This window comes from Gossypium raimondii, chromosome 9 (assembly GCF_025698545.1).
Source record: "Gossypium raimondii isolate GPD5lz chromosome 9, ASM2569854v1, whole genome shotgun sequence".
Lineage (NCBI taxonomy): Eukaryota > Viridiplantae > Streptophyta > Magnoliopsida > Malvales > Malvaceae > Gossypium > Gossypium raimondii.
This window is the reverse complement of record NC_068573.1, coordinates 15,832,467-15,849,178: the sequence shown is the minus strand read 5'-3', so window position 1 is coordinate 15,849,178 and position 16,712 is coordinate 15,832,467. Positions and strand designations below refer to the sequence as shown.

General features: G+C 37.2%; 1 protein-coding gene across 1 annotated transcript; it reads left to right on the top strand.

Annotated features, from left to right (window-relative positions):
• The first annotated feature begins 987 nt into the window (after positions 1-987).
• Positions 988-3,386, top strand: LOC105797494 (uncharacterized). Its single transcript, XM_012627455.1, has 4 exons — positions 988-1,178; positions 1,416-2,121; positions 2,191-2,447; positions 2,504-3,386. The coding sequence occupies exons 1-4, from the start codon at positions 988-990 to the stop codon at positions 3,384-3,386; spliced, it is 2,037 nt and encodes a 678-aa protein (XP_012482909.1).
• The last annotated feature ends 13,326 nt before the right edge of the window (positions 3,387-16,712 follow it).

Sequence of the window (16,712 nt, the reverse complement as noted above, 5' to 3'; positions counted from 1 at the left end):
GCCAAGACAAAAGACATGGACCAAAGATTAGAAAAACTTGAACAGCTTCAAAGGGAGATGCAAGACTAGCTACAAGCGCAAATGCAAGAGCAGCTAGCTAAGATCCAGCAAGACATGACAGACAACTATTGACTGGGAGAATAAAGGAAAGGGCCCTATGACCAACCCTGGTGAGGATAATGAGGAGCCGTTCTATCCTCCAGGTTTTACTCCACCAAACATACAGGCCCAAGCTGAGATGTCCCACGGAGACTATCCGTCACAATTAGGCCTCAACAATCTTAGGCCGGTGCTTTGATGCCAATGAAATTTTAGGCTAGATCAGGTTCAAATCCAAGAGATAACCCAACTAATCTAGTTATCCCTGATTTTGATGAAGTGGCAGAAAAGGAAAAAGCAAAGCTAGAATTGCCAAAACAGCTAGAGGACAGGTGTAGATGGATGGAGGAAAAGTTCAGGCTATGGAAAGTGCTAATAGTCATCATGGAATTGATGCTAAAGATCTAAGGTTGGTTCCAAATTTAGTTCTTCCTTACAAGTTCAAAATGCCAAAATTTGAAAAGTACAACGGGACCGGTTGCCCTGAAGCTCACATGACCATGTTTTGCAGGCGGATAGCTGGATACGTTAACACTAACCAACTACTAATACACTACTTCCAGGATAGCCTAATGGGGGCAGCTTCCAAATGGTAGAACCGATTGAGCTGTACCAGGATTAGTTCGTGGAGGGACCTAGCACAAACATTCATGAAGCAATATAGTCATGTAACGGATATGACTCCTGATAGAATTACTTTACAAAACATGGAGAAGAAACCAAGTGAAAGGTTTAGGCATTATGTACAGAGATAGAGAGAGGTTGCCATCCAAGTTTAGCCGTCGCCCCTAGAAAAAGAAACTACAATGCTCTTTATCAACATGCTAAAAGCCCCATTCATTGACACACATGCTAGGAAGTGCCACAAAAAGTTTTTTAGATATAGTCATGAATGGCGAGATGATTGAGAATGCCATAAGAAGTGGGAAGATAGATGCCGGAGAAAGTAACAAAAGTTCAGCCTCAAGGAAAAAAGAAAACGAGGTGGACAACACGAGTACATACAACAAAGGTTACTCAAAATCGATCACAGTAAATCAACCAGGAAAGGGGGTTGCCAATCTGCAAGGTTCATCAAGGTAGGAATCTGGTACAAGACAAAACAATGAGAAGCTCCAGTTCACGCTAATTCTAATGTCGTATAAGGAGCTATATCAAAGTTTGTTCGATGCACACGTCGTTTCCCCTTTCTATTTAAAGCCTCTGCAGCCTCCGTACCCTAAATGGTATGATTCAAACACACAATGCGATTATCATGGGGGAATTACGAGGCATTCTATAGAAAATTGCACCGCCTTTAAAAAATTGGTTGAAAGGTTCATCAATATAGGTATTGTCAAATTTGATGATTCATCCACTATTGAAAATCTGCTACCCAATCATGCTGTTAATGGGATAAACGTGATGAGTGAAGCCATGGGGAGAAGAATTAAGGCCGACATTGCAAAAGTAAACACTCCTCTAAGAAGGGTTTGGAAGGAGATGATCAAAAGGGGATTAATTGTTTCAGATTTAGAGAAAATATGTGAAAATACGAGGAATTATTGTGAGTTCCACCATGAGGAAGGGCACGAAATCCAAGAGTGTAAAGAATTCAAAGTCCTAGTTCAAGGCATGATGGATGAGAAGGAAGTGGAATTCTATGAAGAAGTGAAGGAGGAAGGAAGTATTTGTGCATCCAAGTCTACGATGAAGGTTTTGGTGGTAAATCATCCCGTGGTTATCATTTCAAGACCAAAAAATAATTATGCTGGAGTACTAGTAGCACCAAAAATCACAATTCAAAAACCCGTAACCTTCCTATACAAGGATAGCAAGAAGGTCTCGTGGAACTATGAGTGTAATGTAACCATCCCGGGAAGGGAGACTTCAGCAAGTGCTTCAAAAGAAGATCAGGGTATAGGTTCTCATACATGTAGTGGGAAACATTACGACATGATAAGTCCCGAAATAGAAGTTATAAAAGGGCAGGCAATGATAGAACAAAAGAAAGGGGAAGTAGTCGAGCCCGTTAACGAGCCAGTGAGATAGGAAGAAGCCAAGGAATTCTACAAATTCTTAAAGCACAGCAAGTACAGTGTTGTGGAACAGTTGCATAAACATCCAGCTCGCATATCCATGCTAGCTTTGCTCTTGAGTTCAGAGGTACATCGAAGCGCGTTGCTGAAAGTGTTGAATGAAATATATGTCGCCAATGATATCTCTATCAATAAACTAGATCGGTTGGTCAGCAATATAAGTGTTGATAACTTCATCTTCTTCAATGATGATGAAATACCACTTGGAAGTATGGGGTCTACTAAAGCTTGCACATTACTACCCGATGCAAAGGGTACAGCTTACCTGGGGTTCTGATTGACAATGGATCAGCATTAAATGTACTACCCTTATCCACACTTAACAGGTTGCCAGTGGATAGCTCGCGTATGAAGTCGTGCCAGAATATAGTAAGAGCATTTGATGGCACTGAAAGGAGGGTTATGGGAATAATTGAAATACCATTATTAATAGGTCCAACTATCTATGAGGTAGACTTCCTTGTAAGGGACATCAGGCCTTCCTACAATTGTTTGTTAGGAAGACCATGGATACATTCGGCAGGGGTCGTACCTTCATCATTATATCAAAAGCTGAAGCTGATATCAGAGGGTCAATTGGTGACAATAAATGCCGAGGAGGATATTATAGCGGTCGTAACCAGTGATGCGCCATACTTAGAGACAAATGATGAGGAAGTTGAATGTTATTTTCGGTCTTTGGAGTTTGTGAATGCAATATTTATTACTGAGGGGAGCAGGATTCTGGTGCCAAAAATGTCCAAGGCTACAATAATGGGTCTACAGTTGATGGTGGGAGGAGGAGCCTTATTGGGAAAAGGACTAGGTAGAAATATTCATGGAAGAGTTGAGGCTCCAATGCTAAAGGACAAGTATGACCATTTTGGATTAGGGTACAAGCCAAATACAAGACAAAGAAGGAAGGAGTTAGAGAAGAGGCAAGAAAGAAGAAGGGCACGCATGAGTGGGGAGGAAATCAAGTGGGAACCAATGATATTCCCCCGTATATCTAAAAATTTTGTGTTAGGAGGGATTATTCACCCCGAGCGAAAGACACTAATGGGAGAAAGTATTGACGGAATGTTGGGAAACGTTCATATCAATGCCATTCATGAAGAAAGAACTGAAGGAGGGACCTTGTTAGATATCCGCCCTTATGAACCTTGGAGCGTGCTGAGCAATTGGACTGCTGAAGAAATCCCTGTAGTATTTAGAGCTTACTTCGAGTAATGTTTAGAACAGTCTTATTGCTTTTAACCTATAAGTGATAAGAATCCCTTTGTACAATAGACTCATATCCAAACATCATTATTTAAATGAAGTACATTTTTGCAATCATTTTGAGCAAATATTCTTTCATTTCATACGAGTAATTATTTTTGATTCTTTCATTCTTTTGGATTTTCTTCCAAATCATTCTTTCATTTATTCATAATTATACTGTACAAATAATTATTCATAAATTCATCCATCTTTATATATTCTTTTGTACCTACAATAGGTCGCTGGATATCAATGACATGAGTGACGCTGCTACAAACTCAGAATTTCTTTTTGAACGAGACATGTGTTTAGAGGGATCGATTGACTTTGAAGATGACGTAGACTATGGTTTATTTCCAGACTTGTTGAGGATGGTAGAACAGGAAGAGAAACAAATCCTACCTCACAAGGAATCAATAGAAGTTGTGAGCTTGGAAGAGGGAAAATAGGTGAATATTGGAACTGGCATTACCACAAAGATGAGGCGAAACCTTATTGAATTACTCCAAGAATTCAAAGATGTCTTCGCATGGTCATACTGGGATATGCCAGTGTTAAGCACTGACATTGTAGTGCATCATCTTCCTATAAGAGAGGATTGCAAGCCAATTCAGCAGAAGCTCCGGAGGATGAGGCCGGATATTGTGCTAAAAATAAAAGAGGAAGTCAAAAAGCAGTTTGATGCTGGGTTCTTACAGGCGATCAAGTATTTCGAATGGGTAGCCAATATCGTCCCAGCCCCTAAAAAAGATGGGAAAGTATGAATGTGTGTGGATTACAGGGACCTGAACAAGGATAGTCCAAAAGATAATTTCCTATTGCCTTATATTGACACTTTAATGGACGGCTTCTCCCGATACAATCAGATAAAGATGCATCTGAAGATATGGGAAAGACCACATTCATCACCTTGTGGGGAACATTTTGCTATAAACTGATGCCATTTGGTTTAAAGAATATAGGAGCAACATATCAAAGAGCCATGGAAGCCTTGTTCCATGACATGATGCATAAGGAAATCGAAGTTTACGTTGATGATATGATTGCAAAATCCAGAATAGAGGAGGAACATGTGCAGGTCCTGAGAAAGTTGTTCTTAAGACTGAGAAAGTTCCAGGTCAAGCTTAACCCAACGAAATGCACTTCCGGAGCTAGGTTAGGAAAGCTGCTAGGTTTTATAGTCAGTGAAAAAGGAATCGAGATCAACCCAGACAAAGTCAAGGCGATACGAGGTTTACCTCTGCCACGTACTTAGAAGGAAGTTCGAGGTTTCTTAGGAAGACTAAATTACATTGCTCGGTTTATTTCACAACTAGCCGAGAAATGTGACCCCATATTCCGTCTTTTGAAGAAACATAATCCAGGTGAGTGGGACGAGGAGTGTGAGGAAGCTTTTGACAACATGAAACAATACTTATCCAATACTTCAATACTGTCGCCACCTAGCCCAAATAGACCACTGATATTGTATTTAACGGTGTTTGACAATTCCATGGGATGTGTGCTAGGCCAACATGACGAGACAGGAAAGAAAGAAAGGGCGATATATTATCTAAGTAAGAAATTCACTGACTGTGAAATGAGGTACACGCCTATTGAGAAATTATGTTGTGCCCTGATTTGGACAACTCGGAGATTAAGGCAATACATGTTGTACCATACAACTTGGCTGATTTCAAAGTTAGACCCCTTAAAGTATATGATGGAGTCGACTGCTTTGAATGGGAGGATGGCCAGATGGCAGATTTTTCTTTCCGAATTTGACATAGTCTATGTGAGTCAGAAGGCCGTGAAAGGGAGTGCAATAGCTGACTTTCTAGCTAGTAGAGCCTTGGAGGATTACGATCCCCTAAATTTTGATTTCCCGAACGAAGACTTGATGTATGTGGCAGCCATTGAAGGAAATTCCCAAGTGGGTCACATTTGGAAGCTAAACTTTGATGGAGCCTCGAACGCTGCGGGCAATGGAATTGGGGTAGTCTTAGTATCCCCAAATAGTGATCATTATCCTTTTACTTGCAAATTGGATTTTTATTGCACAAACAACATGGAAGAATATGAAGCGTGCATCATGGGCATTCGTGCAGCTATACAATGTGAAATCAAAGTACTAGGGGTATATGGGGAATCAGCATTAGTGATATACCAACTCACAGGAGAATGGGAAACAAGAGATCCCAAATTAATCAGTTATCGAAAGCTAGTTCTCAAATTGATTGAAGAGTTTGATGACATTACTTTCTTTTATCTCCCACGAGATGAAAATCAGATGGCTGACGCGTTGGCTACTCTAGCCTCCATGATCAAAGTGAACAGACAAAAGGACATGAAGTCTATCCAGATGAGCATCTATGAAACCCCAGCTCATTGTTACAATATTGGAGAGGGAGAAAAGGATGACGTCCCTTTGTATCAAGATATATTACGATATGTAAAGAATCAGGAGTATCCTGACCAGACAGCTGAGAATGATAAGAGGACTCTGAGAAGACTAGCCATTGATTATGTCTTAGATGGAGAGATCTTATATAAAAGGGGAAAGGATCAAATACTATTAAGATGTGTGGACACTGTGGACGCTAAGAAAATCTTAGAGGAGGTCCATGAGGGTATTTGTGGAACGCATGCCAGTGATTTCACAATGGCTAGACAGATTATGAGATTCGGGTACTACTGGTCACCAGAGAAGGAGATTGCATCAATTATGCTAAGAAGTGCCATAAATGCGAAATTTATGGAGACAAAATGCACGCACCTCCTTTACCCCTTCACGTTATGACTTCTCCATGGCTTTTCTCCATGTGGAGTATGGATGTCATCAGGCCAATATCGCCGAAGGCTTCTAATGGGCATCGTTTCATCTTTGTGGTTATTGATTACTTCACTAAATGGGTAGAAGCTACTTTGTATGCTAACGTCACAAAGTCAACAGTTAGCAAGTTCTTGAAAAAGGAGATCATATGTCAATATGGAAAGCCTAAAAGAATCATATCTGAAAATGCGTTGAATTTGAACAATAGCTCGATAGGGGAGGTCTGTAGTCAATTCAAGATCAGACACCATAATTCGTCACCGTATCGCCCAAAAATTAATGGTGCAGTGGAGGCGACCAACAAAAATATCAAAAAAATTGTGGGGAAAATGACTGAGACTTACAAGAACTAGCATGACAAATTTCCATTTGCCCTCCTTGCTTATCGAACATCAATTAAGACTTCACCGGGGCAACACCTTTCTCCTTAGTTTATAGTATGGAGGCAGTTTTATCCATTGAAGTTGAAATCCTTTCTCTCCACGTATTGGCTGAGCTAAAGTTGGATGAAGCAGAATGGATCCAATCTCAATATGATTAGTTGAACCTAATAGAAGGAAAAAGGCTAAAAGCTATTCACCACAGTCAGATGTACCAGAAACGAATGATGCAAGCCTACAACAAAAAGATTCGTCCTAGAGAATTCAACGAAGGAGACCTGGTGCTGAAAAAGATCCTTCCTCTACAAAAGGATTTTAGGGGGAAATGGATGCCAAATTGGGAAGGACCTTACGTTGTAAAAAAGGCCTTTTCTGGAGGAGATTGTTGTTGAGCGAAATGGATGGTAAAAACTTGCGAAATCCTATAAACTCAGATTCCGTCAAAAAGTACTTTACTAGAAGAGGGAAAAGGAACCAAGGTGAAAACCGGCAAAGGGAACTTTGAGTGCTAAAAAAAAGGGAAAAAGGAAAAGAAAAGGAGAGGCCAAGGTGAAAACCCGCAAAGGGTGCTTTGAGGCCAAAGGGGATTTGAGTTGAAAACTCGAAAAGGCCCGCTCAATTATTAATCAAAATGGGGCATGTGGTGGTCTTGCTATATCTGGAATTAACAGGAAAGGGATATGCGACATCTGGGGCATCGACAAAGTACTGTAGATCTCCTAAAATCATGACAAAATCAAAACGGTTCTTAGAAGTTTGTACAGAGAAGTTCAAGCTGCAATATCTAGGGCACCTTGTCTTCATATTATTTGTATTGGATAGGCCATTCTTGGAATACTTTATTCCTTTCAAGATGCGTGTTCCCAATCAATTCTCTTTTATTTATTTTTTATATATCCTCTTTGATAATTTATTCATTCTGAACCATGCTCCAAATAGATTTTATTCTTATCCAGTGTTATGATCTTTTGCAAGCATGTTGCATTGGAACACACCAGGTTATGAACTTTCATAAAGGAAGTTTTGCGTATTACTCTAGAAGTTTCTAAATAATACAAGAACCTGAAACAAGACTATTGTTTAGAACACACCATGTTTAAAGGTTGGAAATATCTGAGAAGGAAGAGTCTAAATTAAGACTATCCCTTTGGATTTTGTTGTCAAAGTATTGATTGAACTAAATGACAAGATATCATGTTGGTGGACAAGCGAGCAATGATCATCAAGTATAAGAGGGGGTTATTCTTTGGAAGAGAATTCTACATTGGTACGACACCCTAGGAGTGGTGCAAATGACCAAAATGATGGGAGAGAGAATTCACATCCTATACTCCTAAATTACAGTGGGAGGAGGATGATTCAAATTTTATGTCCCAAAAGTACAGTGGATTGAACCTTGAAGATTACAGTGGGGGCAATCTGATTAAGTATGAGAGTTTCTATGGAAATACTCACCGAACAAGATTGGCGTTCTGACGTGTCGGTGATAGAGCCTTAATGAACAATGAGCAATAATAACTCAAGCATTAAAGGATCATTTTCATGACAATTTGCATTCATGCATACACATCTGGTTAGGAGATTTTGATTCATTCTGATCATAACATCCTAATAACTTGGCATAAATAGGCCCATGAAATGAATTTTACAGGTCATGTTCCTCAGAGAACAGATCGGTAAAACCACAAATCCTATACCGCTAAAGTTGTAGTGGATCAGATTAAAGCTGAAGGCGGCGAATCTTGTTTCCCTAGAATTGCAATAGATGAAAGGTAAAGGCAGCAAATCCCATTTCCTTGGCATTGTAGTCGGACAGATTAAAGCTGAAGGCAACGAATCTTATTTCCCTGGCATTGCAATAGATTAAAGTTCAAGGCATCAAATCTTATTTCCGTGGCATTGCAGCGGAGCAAATTAAAGTTGTAGGCAGCGAATCTTATCTCCCTGGCGTTAAAGTTAAAGAAAGCAAGGCTTATCCCCTTGAAGTGGCAGTGGGGCAGACTGAAGATGGCGATACTTATCTCCCTAAAGTTGTAGTGGAGTAAATTAAAGCCGATAATCCAATCTCTTCGATGTTGCAGTAGAGCAGATCGCATCAGGCCTGCGGAGCAGACTGAATAAACCAATCGTATCTCCCCAAGGTCGTAATGGAGCAGATTGAAACAACAAATCCTATCTCCTTGGCGTTGCAGTGGAATGGATCGAAGTGGCAACTCCTATACCCTTGAAGACACAGTGGGTCAGAATGAAGCTACTCACCAAAAGAGGGGCAGCTGTAAATGGCCCAATTTGCCTGGGCCCGATTAAATCAATAAACACCAAAGACAAAAAAAAATAAAACCAAATAAAAACCAAAATAAAATTAAATGTCCAGTCCAGAATTACAGTGGCCCAAAACCAATAAACAGGCCAACAAACCCATTAGCCCAATACCCAATTCAAACTCAATAACCCATTGCAAACTTTAGCCCAAAACAAAAGGAAAAACAGAAAACCCTAGCCTAAGCTCAGTCGCCGCACGCCCCAACGGCAACTGCCGCACGCGCCGCCTTCTCCGCGTGTGACGCCACGTTTGTACCTGTAAAACGGACTAGGAGAGTCCAAAAGAAAAAAAATAGTGTAAAAATAGGAAAAATAGATAAATAGGTGGTATTTTCGGGCTATAAAAAGGGTACTGATTTTATGTATTTTTACTCACGAATGAATGAAAAGAAAACAGAGAAAAGTCAGTTCAAATACAAACCATTTTCGAAGGTAGATCTTGTATACCTTCTGACTTCATATTTATTTATTTATTTGTTTGTTTTTTTTAAAAAAGAAAACCGAAAATAAAAAATAAAAATCGTACCTTTTCGCAATAGAGGTGCCGATTCCGATGAAAATCGGTGTTTTTTGGGTCCATGAGTTGAAAAAACCAAAAAAATGTTTTTTTATTTTCCAGCCACCGTAGACAGCGGCTGCCGCAATGGTCCGGCGCTGGAGCTAGCCGGATTCTGGAAATCTTTGAAGGGGGGAGGGGAGAGCTCTCAGGTTTTTTTTTCTGAAACTAAGGGCTAACTAATTTTTTTTTTGTTTAAAACTTGACTTGGATAGGCCCCTAAAACGACGTCGTTTTGGGCAGGCCTCTCACGCTCTAACACGATGTTTTTGTGGAAGGGTCTTTTTGCCATGAACCGGTGACCTGACCCGCTCCAACCTCAGGATCCGCGTGTTTTTGTGGAAGGGTCTTTTTGCGCTTCTGGCCCTTCCGCCCTTTTTATTATTTACAATCAAGTTTTTTTTTCTTTAAAATTTATTCTGGCTTGGATTTTAGTCCCTGATGGAATTGTGCGTTTTGGAGGGTGGGAATTATTTCCCATTCAGTCCCTCTATCTTATCCGTGTGTTCAATCTAGTCCTCCCTTTTACGTTTATTTCTAATTTGCCCCAAAATTTTGTTCTAAAGCTCAATTTGATCCTATTTTGTTATTTTGCCTATTTTATTAAAGTATTTAATTTAAAACTATTATTGCTATTATTATATTACCTTATTTATTTATATACTTATTATTACTATAGCAATATCATTAAATAAATTAGTTTTTATATTATTATTTCCATTATTTTTATTTACTAACTTAAACACTTTAAATGCATTTATTTTATTTTATCTCCTTTTTTCTTTTTCCTCTTCAAAACTTTAGACTATTTATCATCGTTAATATTATTATTCTTATTACTATAACCCTAATTCCACCCCTTTTAATGATCATTTCAATATTTCCTAAATTAATCTCTTTAATGCTATTTTGTGTATTATTTATTAATTTCTTTTAGTTTTGATATCGTCTTGTTATGTTTTATTTATATTATTGTTTATACCATTATTATTCATTATCATTGATGATTTTGTTGTTTCTTTGATTAATTAATATTAAAGTGATGTATATTATGTGATCATTGTTTTTTACATTCATATTCTCGTAATTCATCATTTTAATATTTTATTCGTAACATTTCAATTATCGCATTAATTTTGACTCAAATACATATTTTTTAAAATAAAATAATTCGTATTTTGGAATTCGAAAAGATCAAATCCTAACTTGCAGGGTCTCAATTTTTTTGATAATTACAAATATACGACCCCTTTTTTAAAAAAAACATGTTTTTTAAAAAATTGCCTTGGGAATCAAAAAAGGACCGTTTCCAACTTACGGGATATGATCTCTTCTCCAAAACCGAGATAGTCAGAAATTTCTAAAAATAAATAATATTTTTGGTGTGTATTCTTGTTTCGGGATGTAAGGTATTGTGCCCTAACTTAAGGGACATGATCCCTTTTCTCCATTACTGTAAAATACACCCTTTCCAAATTTTTAAATGATTTTAATGAAGGGATCATATTTCAAATTTCTTCAAAATTTTCAATTTTTGACATTAAGACACTAATTAATCAATTAGGTACCAATTTTGGGCGTGGCGAGGGTGCTAATTCTTCTTCACACGTAACTGACTCCCGAATCTATTTTTCTCGAGTTTCGTAAGACCAAAATCATTGTTTTAGTAAAATCAAAACGTTTTATTAAAACGATTAAATTACAAGGTGATCCGATCATAGCTTAAAAAATGTCGGTGGTGACTCCAATTTTCTTATTTTTAATTTCAAAATAAAAAGTCGATCTTTTTTTATTTACAAAAAAATGGTTTCGACACCTACCATAATAACTAGTTTCCTAGACTCAGTCACCAAATTCACCCTCTTCAATGCACAATCTAATCGAACTTGATGCTCAACCAATCAATTTGTCCCCAAAATCAAATCGAATTCTATGAAAGGAAGTTCCATAAAATCAGCAAGGAATATCTCTCCTTAAAACTCTAAAGGGCATCTTTTATAAACTTTATTCACAAGTGTGGAGGATCCTAAGGGACTAACTACAGTTACAATGTTTTCATTTTCCTCTACCCTAGTCCCTAACTTTATAGCCACATTACAAGCAACATACAAATGGGTAGATCATATGTCAATCAAAGAAAAATAAGGTATCGTGTAAATAGTGAAGATACCTACTATGAAGTCAACCGCATCTTTATCCTCTTAGCGTCTAGTCCTATAAACCAAGGCAAATTGTCTTACCTAAACTTGATTCGCACCTTGAGCTGGTGCTCTCTAACCCTCATTACCATTCCCATTTTGGTTATGATTACGACCCTTCTGAGCACCCTGATTACCTATCTAATTTTGACCCCCAGTTCGGCCTTGATTTTGAGCTAGAGCTTGCACCTGATACTGATGATGAGGACAAGTCCTAATCTTATGCTCCATCGAACCACATACGAAACAAGCACCCATCCTCCTCCAACACTCGCCTGGATGGCGCCTCTGACAATACTGGCAAACCTGAATCTGCCCTTCTCTAGGGTCTACTGCTTCCCTATTCTGTAGTGCCCTAGCCTCCCTGACCCGCTTAACAGGTCGCGAATTTGGGCCAGTAGGGCATGTTTCTCTTTTAGGCTGATCCCTCAATTTCCCTTTCCTCTTCTGCTCCACGCGTTTAATCTCCTCAATAATTTTGGTCTTCTCAACCAAAGCCTCAAACACACGCTCTTGGTGTAGAGCTACCTGAACCTTGAGGTCATACCTTAGACTTTCCTAAAGCTGAAAACTTTTTTCCTGCTTAGAAGCCACCATACTAGGTGCATAGCAACTCAACCTTAGAATTTTTGCCTCATACTCAGAAACTGTCTTGTCTCTCGTTTTAAGTTCAATAAATTCCAACCATTAGGCTTCCACATAGTGAGGGCTCACATACTTACCCTAACTACCCTCTTGAAAATAAGCCCAACAATATGCTCTGGAAGCGTTCCTCTAACCACTGATTGCCACCACCGATATGCCTCATCTCTCAACAGAGACATGACATCCTTAAGTTTCTGCTCAAGAGTGCATTCCAAATCCTCTAAAATTCATTTAGTGGTTTCCATCCAGTACTCAGCCACAGTAGGAGTAGTTCCAGCAATACCTCTAAATAATTTGCCCTACTAAAGCAGAGCCTTTCAGCAATCGTCCCATGACTAACACCTTCTATTGGATCCCTAGCATCCCTATTCAAAGCCCTTAATAAAGCCTGAGTTACTGGATCATTCCCAACATGGTCATTATTAATATTCCCATTTTCCATATTCCTACCCTCAGTAGTGGGTTCACTGTTAAGCACAGTCTGTTCATTATCCAATTTCGGCCCTAGCGATGTAGTTGACTCAATTGGAGCCCTCAGAAGTCACCCCTTACGACCCATCGTACCACGAGTTATCATTCCACGTGCATTCTTTTTGGCATTTAATGGATCTACAATTTTACAAGTAAGAGTTTTTAGTACCTTCTTTTAGTCTTTTACGCACTCACATTTTATAATTCTTTTATAAAACTTTTATGGAATAGTTTCTATAGTTTTAATAGATTTTTAGTACTGTTTCTATGGAATTGGCATCGAACCTTTGGAGATCATAATTTCCAGTATAAAACATTCTCTAAATCCATTGTGGTTTGTTTCTCCGCAAATTTTCCTTTTCCATGTATGCATGCATGTAGACTAACTTAAGTAGATTCAAAACCTCAACCCAAGGTTTTGAACCAAGGCTTTGATACCACTAAATGTAACTTTCCAAACTCGGCCTAAATGTTATGGTCGAATCGGGAAGGCCACATTGGACAACTTAGTGTCGAACCTACCTTAACAATAGTTAAAAACCTTCAAGTACTCCTTTTTATAAAACCGTGGTTTCTATTTCTAGCTTTGAAAAACGTCCATTTACTTTATCTAACCATGCTTAGGTCAAATTAGTGAATTAGGTGAGTTTTTGTAAAACCTTACTGACGGCGTTGCCTTTAAAAAATCATTTTGCTATCTTCTTAATTGTGGAAATGTACCATTACTAATCAAATTACTAATTTAGCCATGTATGATGCATAGTCCATTTCAACATATTTATAAAAACCATGTATCTATACCAAATAGGCGTGTCATGCATGCATGAAAAACTCCAAAATCTCAAACAGTCCCAAACCACAGTTTAAAGAAACTTTACAATCCAAAATAGAATAATAAAAAAATAACCAATAAAATAATTAAATTAAAATAATATGAAAAAGTAAAGTTCGAAGACCGCCGTACGTCCGCATGCCAATTCCAATCCTAAGTTTTACCTGAGAAGTTAAGATAATGGGATGAGCTTAACAAGATCAGTGTGAGACTAAATAAGTATTAAGCATTCATACAGGCAATTTCATAGAGGTACAAATAACACAATCAAACATTATCAATAATAAATTTGAAATGCACATGATCCTGAAAGAAGCACATGTGAGGTCCTACCCATACCATCCACTGCACACCACGGGTTCCCTAGAAACCGTCTTCCAAACTCCAATGTATGTGAGCAATGCTCGATGTGGTAAAACCACCAATAATCAATAATGCAGTGAAACTGCCAAATAAATAATGCGATATAATCACCAATCCCCTCGGTACTCCAAATGCAGTGCACTGACTACAAACATATGAAAACTTAATATGCCGTCGGTAGTCCACAGAGCTCCTCTATCAACCGTAAAATCTCATCCCAATGCACATGCAATATGTCATACAAATTCATACTTAATCATATTTTAATACTTTTCACATTTATTCGACATGTTCAACATGTCCTCAATAATGACATACTTTCAGGAAAAGGAAACAATGTTTCAATTTTCAAATTACCATTAAGATGGTATCTATCAATATCGTTCAATTCACATACTTTACAAATTTCATTGTGCACCAATAGCAACCTCACGTATATATATCATAGTAAATATTTCATGCATTTAAATCATACACAAACCTAATATCTCAACATTTCATACCATTCAATCAAACATTATTATATCACATAATATAATTATGCATAACAATCTCAATTACATATTCATACAGTCAAACTAGCAATTTTGCCATCACATCAGTATTTTAAGGCTCGAAACGTACCTAGTTCGACCACTTGCAAAAATAATATTTTCGCTACTATGCCAAACCAATCAGGAAGCTAATTTATCAAATATAACATGATATTTATCATTATCAAACAAATTTTACAAGTTTAGGACCCACACCTTATTTTTCGCTTTCTCGCAGCACCCTAGTGAATCTTCCAGTTTTCCTTAATAAACCTTTATACGATCCTAAACCAAAATTCAGTATAAATTCAATCAATTTACCACTTAACCAACTCCCAATTACCCACTTATGGTTTCAAATCAATTGTCAAATGAGTAACTATTTTATGAATTCAACTAGTTCGATTCCTTACCTTGTATCAATGCGAACCGTACGTACGATCGTTCTTTGACTTTACAGTTGATTCGAGGTGTTTGGTTCAGCACCTAATTCCATAATATACAAGAAAATATGTAGCTAATAACTATTCAATTCCTTCATTTAATAAATCCATAACATTTTCCTTACAACTAGGTCGAAACAACAATTAATTTTATGCTTAACTACACTTATGCTTTCCGATTTGTGTGTTTCGAATGCCCAAATGATTAAGAACGTTTTTCTGAAACTGACATGGGTTTAATAGCTGATTATGAGGGTTCAAGACCTCAAATTAAACCTAGAATTAATTGGGCAAGATTCAAGAAACAAAACAGCCCCCTATTTATACATATACGCACGCACCACCACCCATGGTAGCAAAAATTGGCGCTAAATTTTAAAATGGTTTGAGACCTCATTAAAATCTAGAAACATACCTTTAAAAACATTTAAAATCCCCTAAATTCCAGATCTGGAAATTTAGGTTTTTAATTGTAATAGCTTGTTTTCAGTGAAATCAGAATAGTGGTTTCAGAACCACAAATTTGATGTCAAAAAATTATTTTATTATAATTTAATGTCCTACAACATTAGAGTAATAATTTATAAAACTTTGGTTAAGAAATTTTACCGTTTACATGCTCAATTTGACAAAAACAACTAAATTGTGTAAAGTGCAAAAGTTGAGTTCTAGTAGCTAAAGGTATTAAATAGCTATAGAACCTTAAAGTATGAGTCCTTATATGGTAATTATACCATTTATGTTGATAGTGGAATATGATGGCTTGGCATTATTGAAATTTGTAATGTTTTTAAAGGTTATAAAAGTGTTTAGTAAATAAAAGACAAATTAAGTAAAATAAAGTAAAAGTATCATCTTTCTCCATCATCTTCAACTGAAAACCAAAAGGGAAAACATCCATGGAAGCTTGAACATTCAGCTTCTAAATTTAGCTTCCATGTGAATATTGTTTGTCCCGTTTTTATTTATTTCTATTTTTTAAAGTCATTGTAGCTTAATCTAGCTAGCCTAGGGACTAATTTATTAAACTGTTAAACTATTAGGGTTTTGTCATTGTTGAATATGCATGAGATTTTATGAATTATGGAAGAAAATGGATAGTTATTGTTAGATAAACAACTTTTGTTAAATGATTTTGATGAAAATGTGAAATAGGGATTAAACTGAAAAATAAAAATTTTATATGCCTAAATTGTGAAAAAATGAAATATAGTGCTTGCTAGGGATCTAATTAATATTCGACTATAGTGGGTTGTGGTGAAATTGCATAAATTTCCATATTTATGAGTTAAGGACTAAATTGCAAAGAATTAAAAGTATAGTGGCAAAATGGTAATTTTTCCAAAATATGATTTTTGGTTAAATTTAATAAAATACATATTTAATTGAGCTAAATTTATCCATATAGATCACGACAAACCTCGTAAGGTTTTAGATCAGGGCAAAGAGAAAGTCTCAAATTAATCGCCTCCGTATCTACATATACTTGTCGAGGTAAGTTCGTGTAATTAAATTGTGTATATATGTTTTTAATTGAATTATACTTGTATTATAAATTTCTATACATACATACGGATTGTATATCTAATGACGTACGATGATTACCGAGCCCTGTTTGAACCTTAAGAATTCGTAGTATACGAATGACATGTCATTAGGGTTTACATGATTCGGGTGTTGGTCTTGAACGTCCTACCGATGGCTGAGGTCCGGCATGTGTTGCGAATACTCCACAGCT

What these genes read in the sequence shown, in the direction of transcription:
- LOC105797494 (XM_012627455.1), top strand. Translation starts at nt 988, where the DNA reads ATGAATGGCGAGATGATTGAGAATGCCATAAGAAGTGGGAAGATAGAT. An exon ending in AATCTGCAAGGTTCATCAAG is followed by an intron (nt 1,179 to 1,415) that starts GTAGGAATCTGG and finishes ATTGGTTGAAAG; the next exon opens with GTTCATCAATATAGGTATTG. An exon ending in AAGGGTACAGCTTACCTGGG is followed by an intron (nt 2,448 to 2,503) that starts GTTCTGATTGAC and finishes CACACTTAACAG; the next exon opens with GTTGCCAGTGGATAGCTCGC.